Source organism: Dendrobium catenatum, unplaced genomic scaffold, assembly GCF_001605985.2.
Source record: "Dendrobium catenatum unplaced genomic scaffold, ASM160598v2 fragScaff_scaffold_821, whole genome shotgun sequence".
In the NCBI taxonomy this organism is placed as follows: Eukaryota; Viridiplantae; Streptophyta; class Magnoliopsida; order Asparagales; family Orchidaceae; genus Dendrobium; species Dendrobium catenatum.
In genome coordinates, this window is record NW_021319283.1 from 35,132 (window position 1) to 45,950 (window position 10,819).

The window sequence follows — 10,819 nt, forward strand, 5'->3', positions numbered from 1 at the left end:
AGACACATTTGACACATTGAAAATCGTGCTTGTTTTTTTTTTTTTTTTTGGTCGAAAAAATAGAGTTCGATACAACTAAACCATGCCCTGACAATTATAGGGAAAGCCCAGACACAACCTAAACACACAATATTGGTGAAATTGTTTTTCTCCCAATGAGTCAATTTTATAAACTATGTTTTTTTATATATATAGTGAAGGGACTATTTAAGAGAACATTAGCATACATGATAATAATGATCGTGATGTTGGATGGCTTGGGTTCAATTAGTGATACATCAATGAGATCATAATTTGAGAAGTTATTTTGAAGATTATATAAACCTTGATGTTTTCATTTTTTGTAGATAATATAACGTAATATTGACATTTATGTTTTATTATGCCTGTTGGTTTAATTCCTCAACTATAGACTTTCCTAAAGGTTTCCATATCAAACATTATGTCAAACACATAGAAATAGCACCATTAGAAACATGTCATTTTGATGCGGGCAAAAAATCAGGGGGATGGGGCACCCGAGGACCTCCGCCGGCACAAAGGGGGAGGGAAGACACGACGCGCTCAAAAAGGGGAGAATACGACGAGCGGAAGAACAAACTCTTACATTTCAAATCTAAGACAGACTTAGAAATTAAAAATAAACAAACCGGCAACTACAAATTATAATTAAACGACTTTTAAACTCAAATCGAAATCAAAGACAACCTAAACTTGCTTCACTTAGAGAAGAAGGACACAGGTGAGGTATAAACTTGCGGAGAAACGAAAGAGGTTAGAAGCCGAGAAGAATGGTGGAAAGAGCTCGCAAGATTTCCGGAGGGGATGAGAAAAGAAGATGGACAAAGCTCGCAAGCTTCTCCAAGCAAACCCGCAGGTTATAGCTTCCAAAAATAACTTATCATTCTCTTTTTTAAAACATAACAAACCCCTCATATTTATAGGTATGAAAGGGGGAATACAAAAGGACACGACATTGAATTCACACAAGAATTCAAGCAACACAAGCACGGAAATCCCCCCATGCTTTTCACGGAAAAACAGCACAGCCCAGGAACCGAAGGAGCAACCACGGAAATCAAAGGAGTCGCACGGAACCGAGGCGCCAAAGCCACGGGAAAACCCCCCCAGCTCAGAAAACCAACAGCCACCATGAGAACCAAGGGGCCATGCACGGAAAACAGCAGTCCACCTTGGAAGCCAAGGAGCCATGGTATGGGAAACAAAATTTATTGGAATTCTAAAAGCCATTTTGGAATTCCAAGAGACAAACTTAATTAAAGACATAAAAATAATAAAAATTACATTTAATTAAAGATAACTATGAACTAAAACTTAGCTAATAATGAGCTAACCCTTAGTTCAATAAGTGAACTAAAGACCAGCTCATAAATGAGCTAAATTCCAGCTTAAATTTGAAATCAATGGAAGCCAAAAATCAATGGAAGCCAAAAATCAAATTATTTTGGGCTTGAGTTGATCCCCCCTTTGTCTACATCACATTTGAACTATTTGACATGGCTTGATTTCAATTTTATTATGACTCTTTTCACTTCTTAAATGCCTCTTGATAACTGCACAAAAACAACTTGGGAAAATTGCAACTAACGTGAAATTTGATCAACTTCATGCCAAGAGTTTAGGAAATTATAAAGAATTCCAGACGTTGCGCAAATATGTGTTACACAAGTAGCATACAATACATGCATGCAAGCACATAAAAACACACAGAAGAAAAGAAGCTCGTCTACATGCAATTAAGATATTAGAGGAATGTAGGCCACTGATAGTATGCTGACTCATTGCACTAGAGTTTGGCTATAAATAGTACAATTTTATACATGTTAGATGTGTTGTATCGTATTTCTTTAATATTTAATATGTTGAAGTGTCTAAGATGTGATCAATAAAAAGAGAAATGAACATCAAAGTTTTTTTTAGAATTGTGCATTTAATAACTAGTTCAATAAAATTAGTTGTCATCTCTAATTTTTACACAAAATTCAAACTTTGGTTGATGAGAAATCAACTTGAATTTTTCACACCCAAATGATGTTAGCCAAGCTTGAAAATCATTTATTTGAAGGCACATCAAAATGAATTTAAGTTGAGCTAGATCAAGTTGAAGATTAAAAAGGGGGAAAAAATTGGTATACATCATTCTCAAAGTTTTAATACAAGTCATCGCTACTACTTAAAACCATGTAGACACTTAGTAGATATAAAAATAATATGCAATTATTAAAAGCAACAATCATACAGAAATCAAGCAAGGCATCCCTGGCTTAAAATTGGCTTGAAATCTAATTGTAAAAAATTTTAGGCTCATAACTCAGCTTGATTGATTGATTTGATTAAGCTTACAAGATGTTATCAAGTGCGTTAGTGGCCTCGAGCATTCTTATTAGCCCTAATATACATAAATTATAAAGAATACCTTGACTGACATAAAACTGCAAGCCACCTTCGGGAGTTTTTGCGACAACTGTTCCATCAAGCAACCTCAACTCATATTTTACTAAAAGATGAACATCAAAGAGAATGTCAATCCACAAGTATATTTAGGAATAATTTTAAGGAATTATTGCACATTAGTGTGAGAATTCAAGTTGCAAGGACATGTACCTTTAACTTCGTCCAAATCACCGGTTTGCATGTCATCCCCGCTTGACAAAACCTTCTTAATTATTCCACGATCCTTACATATGTCAACAACTGTTAACCATGATACTAGTTCAACTTTAAACTGGCAAATAGAAATAGAGGAGACACTTTGAGCGCCAGGATTCACATATCTCACAGAAGAAGGCAACGTGAACAAAGCCATTTCCCCCTTTTTCATTGTAAGTATTCCCTGATCTAATCCAGAGGCCACCTCGTCTGGCGAAACAAATATCATTCAGTGCAACTCAAACCTCATTATCATAAACTTACCATTAATTATTTCAGTTCAAACTTGAAACATATTAGATTAAAAGAAGGATATAAGAGACTAAATGTTCCAACAAACATCCACTGTTTTTTTTATTAAACAAGATTATCTCCTCTATTCCTTCCGATTTTAAGCAGTTTGCATTACCATGTTGCACGTAAAGGGAGATGCAGGGATCCCTAATTGACTGACAAGACCATGCTAAACACAACAATTGGAAAACAAAAGAAAAAATTTAAAAAAATTAAGGGACGGTGATAATACTAGTTCAAAGTTCACGGCACCCATAATAAATGTCAGGGGTAATGATATTGGAAACAAAAATACTTGAAATAAAAGTATTTATGAGCTTATGAATGACGAAAAAACGAATGGGAATCACACCTTGCCCCAGCCTATAAGTGAGAAGCTGCCCTTTATCCTTGCTGGAATCGGAGTTCGTTCCATCGAGCAATAATCCCTCGTACTGAACTGCGGATGCATAACACAATGAGTTTAAAATTAATATTTCGATTTTTTTTCCCCCCATACATCACCAAAACCTATCTCCACGAATGAAGATGTCGTAAAGGAACATGAAATAGAACCAGTGACTTCGTCGTCGAATACAGGGGTTTCCCAGCCGGAACCGGGCTTAAGTAGCTTCTTCTTGAGGAAAGCGTTAATCTCCCGCTCCTCCCCGACTTGGAGAGGGGGCGCCGATTCAATAACCTCGCCAGGCTCCTCCTCTTCGTCTGAATCCCTCGCCGCACGCGCCGCAATCGCTGACGAGAACGTGATTCTAGATCGGTGCATCTCCAGCGAGTTGGCGATCGCTGCCGATATTAGCTCACCGATCCCTGCAGCGCTCTCCTTCCAATCTACTGATAAGAAATTTGTAATATAACAAGCACAAAAAGTTACATGCAAAATATTTAAATTTTTATTTACAAAACTGCAATTTTTTAAAAACATACTATTTAAAAAAAATTATATAAACGCAAAAAGCATAAAGAATATTATTTTGTTGGGAAGAGTGTTTCAATTATTTTTATGATTAAAAAAAAGAATTTACATACATAACACTTAATTTCATATTATTTGCATATCTAACATTCAAAACATTAATATTACATATCTATCATCCATAGATCAAATTTATGTGCATGAAAATGAAATATTAAAATTTATAGGATGATATGAATTGTAGAAATGAATTAGAAGAGTGTTATATTTGATATTAAAGTTATATATAGATGTTAGACATGTAATATTAATGTTTTAGGTGTTAGATATGTAAATAACATAAAATAAAGTAGTACGTATGTAAATTTCTTTTAAAAAAATTAGTAAAAAATATATATATTTATTTGAAAATAATATTTTCATTATTTTTTTCAAACATTTGCATAGGGGATATTTGGTTGGCAAAAAAAATAATACAAATATAGCATGTAATGTTTGAAAAATAGAAAAAAAATAGTACCTCTAGCAGTGTTCTTGTTAAAAATGTTGTTATAAATGAAGATGAAAGATGTTGGATAGGATAATAGAGAGAAAAGTTCCAAGATAAGTTGAATTCATTAATCATATGGGAGGAGTTGTTTAACACATTCATAGATTAGTTCATACCTTCATTAGCATGATAAAAGATGTAGGAAGTTTTAACGAGGCTAAAACAAAGAAACATGATGGTGATGTACTATAAAGTTGAGTTTACTGCATTGGCTAGGTATGCACCTCAACTAATTAACACTATCAAGAAAAATGTAATAGACTTTTGAGGGATTAAAAGTTGAGCTGAGATATCTATTAGTACCACTAAGGATTCTATAGTTTTTTTGAGTTAGTAGAAAGAGTTAGAATAGTAAAAAATGATCCAGCCATTCCCAAATTCAGACATGATATGAGTAGGAAGAGAGTAGAGATGAAGAAGTGACCAAGCGAGAAAGTAATGAGAATTGAGAAGTAAAGAAGATTTTCTTATTTCAGAAGATGAAGATGATCTAGGGTAGCACATGGTAGTATACCAGAGTGCCCCTGATGTGGCAGGAGGCATGCTAGGTAGTGTTATTTGATCACATCATAGTGTTTAAAATGTGGTCAGTATGGACATAGGATGATCAACGACTGGCCATAGAGAAGATACGTAAAGAGATCAGGGTCCAAGATATATCAGTCAAAATTGGCATATGGGAAAAATTACAAGATCTAAAATGTGTAGCCAAGGATCTATAAGTGGGAGTTAGAGGCATCCCACACCATCAATGATGACAGTAATGGTACAACTAAGGGTATACAATTTGAGTTAGGAGGAAGTGAGAGACCACCTGAGAGGTCCATTAGTATAGTTCTTTATTCTTAATATTATTACTTTTAATTGACATACATTGCATAACATATTATATGGTTGATTGATTGACATACATACATGTGTAAATGAATGCATACATGATTTGAATGAGAAGATTGATGTAACTAGTAATCAATATTTTGTTCAATTTGTTAGTGGTTCATAGTGAAAAATGTCAAGGATGATATTTTTCTAAGGTGGATGTTGACCCTGTTTTTCACCTAGACTTGGGTCAAAGGGTTGATCTTGTAAAATTGATCAGATCAGGCCCCAAAGACCACCTCCCTTGTATTTAGTAGGTCAAACCAAGTCTGTTGAGCACAAACCCAGGCCCTGGGTGGACCCAAATTGACCTAATTCCCTTCCTTTCAATTTCAAATCCATTATAGGGCTCCTCAAGCCCAAATCTTACATCTCTTGGACTCAATAGGTCAAACCCAACTTATTGGGCCCAAACCCATACTTGGGTCAATCTGGTTGACCAAGTCAACCTAGGTTGACCCAATTAGCCTAAATGGGTATATTCAAGTTCTAATTCAATCCAACCACTTCATTGGCCCAATCCACTGACCTGTTGAGTCAATTTGACTAGGTGGACCAAGTCAAACTTTGAAATGGTCAACCCAAATCCTCCTTGGGTCAAATTGACCTATTTATGTCAAATTAGCCCTATTTAATGCATTAAAATCATTCCAAATGCCCCCTTCATGCAAATCCCATCCTAATTACCTCTCCTCCCTCCTAATCAATCCTAGATTCAATCTAGGCCATTGATCAAAGGCTTAGGCCTTTAAATATGAGAAATTATGGCTTTTCTAGGATTTTTTTTGCTCTTGCTCTTCCTCCAAGCATCCAAAACCCGAGATACTTGGTGTGAGAGTTCATCTAAGCCCTCCCCACTTTTTACATGTCAAATCCGCCATTAAATGCCTGTTGGCGATGAGTTTTCTGGTGAACCGAGGTCAAAGAGCATCCAAGGCGATTTCCTGATGATCCGTAACTCATTTGATTGCGGCGTTAACTAGGGAATTATATGAGGACAATCTATAAGCTCAACCAAACTTAAATCCCAAAGATCCAACGGTTAGTCACTACACTTATGGTTAATTAGCGTTGCATTAAGCGCATTTTAGACCACGTAAAGTACCCCCCACGGATGCTCTTCATGTGACCATTATACTTTTAAAATTTCATTCAATTTGATGCACTCAATCAAGAGAACAAGGCGATTATCGCTTTAGGGTTTCGGTCCGAGCGTTCGCGGTGGACCCTGGACTGTTGGATTTGTGATTAACAATCTAGATCGTGGCATATCATTCTCCAAATCCATCCCGCGGACCACTGATTTGGGTTGTCTAGCTCGATCAGAGCCATTCGCTCGAAACAGCGGAGGAACGGATGACCCTTAACCACATTGACGTGGCTAAGTAATTGTCGTGTCAGCGACAATCATTGTCACGATTATTTGGTAATAATTGATGATTGTGTCGCCATGCAATCATTGGTCGTGGTTTGAATTAGTGAACCCGAGCGTGCCAAGTGTCGTCCTATGAGTCGCCGCCGTCATTTTATTTTAAAATTAATTTTAAATCTTTTTTAAATGCTTTTTTACAGACTATATTATATAATTCATATAAATTATTTAAAAATATATATATATATACATAATATATACTATTATTTTTAGAAAAGTATTTTCATTAATTTAAAAATAATATTAGTCATTTATTATTATTATTATTTATTATTACTTTAAAATATTTATTATTATTATATTGGTTATTTTTTATTATTTTGATTATATTATATTATATTATAATTATTATTATTTTAATTTATTTGTATTTTATTTTTAAATTGTTTTTATTACTATTATTTTAATTATTATTACTTTTTTCAAATTTATATTGATTATTATTGTTTTCTTTTAAGTTATTTTAAAATTGTTTTATCATTATTTTATTATTATTTTTTTAAAATTATTATTTTATTATCACTTATAAAATATGTTTATTTATTTTAAAAATCAGAAAAGTTATTTTTATGTAATTTTTAATTTTAAATTAAATTTAATAATTAAAATATGTTATCATTTTAAATAATTTCTTTTTCATTTATTAATTACATACTTAAATATTTAAATTACTATTTAATTAAATTAAATTTAAATAATTTATTTAATTAAATTTATTTTCAAATACTTTAAATTTATATAATTTAATAATTAATTAGTTTTAATTTAATGATTATTTTTAAATAATAATTATTTTAAATTATTAAAAACCCCTTTTTTAAAATACATTAAACATCGATATTTCACCATAATTTTATTTTAAATCTGATTTTGATGTATAATATCTCATATTTTTTTAGAAAAATATGTATTTTCATTTAAAAAAATTTAGTAATAAAAAATTTATTCTTCTGGATTATTTTCATGTTACTTGAATAATTGATTATTTAAATATTATTTAAATAATTAATATGATTAAGTATTTTGAAACTACAAAATTATTTTCAAATCCCTTTTGATCCTCGCTTGGATGGCCAGTGGATCTCCCATATATTTATTTATTTTTATAAAATTATTTTTTTTTTTAATACATTTTTTTAAAATTTATTATATTTATATATATATATTTAAATTATTTTAAAAATATATATATTTTAAATCCCTTAATTTTGGGAGATCCACTTCGTGAAATTTTAAACATAGGTTATGTTCATGAATTGCATTCATGGGGTAGATGGGATTAGTGGTTTTTTGAGTTTCAATCATCCACTAATCGCATTTTAAAGCATGCTTAATTACTATTTTATCGTCTCTTACATGTGTAAGATGCATGAGCACTTAGCATAGGCTCTCCTAGATTTTAGGATTACCGTGTTTACTTTATTTATGTACTCCCTACATGTTGTCCTAAGGGTTAGTCTCAAACACCTATATTTAAGCCACTTAACGTAAGCGACACCCCTAAAGATAATAATTAAAAACCCATCTAGCAAATTTAAAAAAATCAGAGGAGCTAGGATAGATCTCTGGTTGACATAAAAATTTTATCAGTTAAACTTAGTGACATCTTAAACTTCCCATAATTTTTTTTAGAAATTTTTAGGACTGTTTAGACCCCTTAATTAACAAATCCTAATTTAACCCTTAATTAAGCCCTCAGAACTTCAAAAGATTTTAATAAATCCATTTTAACTCAAAAAATTAACCATAATACCTCAAACTCTCTAGAATTTAACCCTTAATCTTAGATAAATAAGGCCCCTTAATTAGACTTTAAAATGAGCCTTAATTTAATTGTAATTAAAAATTATTTTTTACCTAAATAAATAATTAAAAATTATTAAAATTATAATTTTTTCCCAAATACTTGGGAACATATTCTTAGGTCATTTATGACCTTTGGGAGTGATTCCAAGAGTTTTAGAGTTGATTTGAATAAAAACTCCTAAAACACCCTTAATTAAGCAATTCTAATAATTCATTAATTATCCAAATATTCAGAAATTCATAACTTAGTCTAAAAAATTTCAAACCTAGCAAACTCAAAGTCTAACTACTCATCTTAAGGTTTTATATTTAACTAAAATACTGATCTCCCAAACCTAGCGTGTTTCTTATATTGACCGTTTGGACCCCCTCAACCTAGCATATAGAAAGACACAAGATTTTTCAAAATTGGTTAATATAATTTAAACTTTGAAGATCACTACCCTAAGTATTAAAATTGATCCACAAACTAAATTTACTAAAAATGGACCGCAATCCATTAATAGTTAAACTTTAATTAAAATTTCTCCTCTTGGCCTCCAATAAACTCTAACTCTAAGTAATTTGAACTAACCACCAAATATAGAACCTATCCGAAGCCATACAAACCTACTACACACACGTATAATTATTTTTTTATAGAACTACTTCTAGTTCTAAGATTAGGGCCGGTGCTTTACTTTTTTCTGCTTTCTATGATGTGATATTTTTTTGTATGTGGCACGAGTATTGTTTGACTTGATTTGCTTTGATTGGATTTATTGTGATGATATTTATTTTATTATTATACTTTCATTCTCTGCTTGTGATGTGATTTGTACGGTAGATTAGCCATGGTCTAGGGGCATTTTTATTACTAACGATGTCTTATGCAGGTGGTCATGCTCATGCAGCACTAATAGAGGGGCCAAAAATAATTAAGCTTTAAAATTAACATTGTTTTCTCTAGGCGCTCCATAAATTGATAAAGCCCCCTCCCTAAATTAAAAAGAGAATGGCCAAGCGTGATTGGCAATGTGCATTTCCTTTTCATATTAACTACTTGGGATAGTATACATAAACTGCTTGGAATGTTTTATTAGGATAACCCTGCAGGTTGAGTATGAGTCTAAATTTTCTTTTTTTTTAAATGTAATGTAATTTGTATTGAGTTTTGAAAGTCTTCAAAGGCATGACATTTCAAATATAAGGTACCCAAAGAGAAAAAGAAAGGCCACCCTCTCGGGAAATTCCTTATTCATTTGGATACTCTCTTGGAGGATGAACCATACGGAGCTCAAAGAAGATGATCTGAAGGAAGACGATCTGGATAAGGATGATCCAGATAGCTCTTCAAGCTAGTTCATCCATCGCTTCTATTACAAATTTTGTTCTACTTTAAGTAAGTGATTATTCTTACTCCTATTTTTATGGTTTTGCTTTCAAAAAATTTTATCTCTTAAATTTGTTAAAAATATATTTTTCTCCTAAATTATAATGTTTTCATCATGTAACATTTTAAATATGATATATATGAATTTTATGAGTATTATGACTATAGTATTATTAAATTTTACTAGTTAAAGTGATAATTATGATTTTTTGAAGTTAATGCACAATATATATTTTTTCCATGCATTTCATGGATTAATGTGTTTCATATATAATATTGCATTATATAGAGAAAATAGTATAACTATTATATGAGATAAATGTGGCATTTTCATGTAAAAAAGGGAAGAATGATTGTTAATTTAATAATTAATATGGGTTGGATCTTGAAATATAATACCCCAAGTAACAGGATGAGCATGTGGGCTTTCCTTAAAATAAAATATTTATTTAGTAGGAATAATTGAAATATATGATTGATAGATAGTGATGAATAGATATGATAGACATAAAACATATGGAAGGATAAAAATATCACATTAAAACCGTATGTTCTATCTTGCTGTTTATAATCACATTCATGACTACATTTACATGGTCGTATATGAACTAATTAATATGTATAACTAAAGTAGAATTGATAGAACCTACATATATATATATATATATATATATAGAGGTGAAGGATGCTTGAAAAAAAGGAGGCTTACTAGGCCCAAGTATATGATTATGGCATTCATGTTGAGACGAGCATATGAAGCTGAGATATTTTACCTCATAGAGATAGTGAGAGAGCTAATATAGAGACCTTGCATCCAATCACATTGTATGAGGTTATGGATATTTTATCGTCTATGCTGAGGGGTCTACAATAAAAAGGAGCATTAGATGGTATTCTAGGAGA

The 10,819-nt window shown here is 31.8% G+C and overlaps 1 protein-coding gene across 1 annotated transcript in view; it reads right to left on the reverse strand.

Annotated features, from left to right (window-relative positions):
- LOC110092910 (70 kDa peptidyl-prolyl isomerase) overlaps positions 1–3,813 on the reverse strand; it is a gene marked incomplete at its 3' end in the record, with an annotated part of 33,527 nt that extends 29,714 nt beyond the window's left edge. Inside the window, 4 exon segments of the mRNA XM_020817607.2 lie at positions 2,438–2,518; positions 2,626–2,880; positions 3,317–3,403; positions 3,520–3,813. Coding sequence (XP_020673266.1) covers positions 2,438–2,518; positions 2,626–2,880; positions 3,317–3,403; positions 3,520–3,727 — 631 coding nt within the window.
- Positions 3,814–10,819: the final 7,006 nt, after the last annotated feature.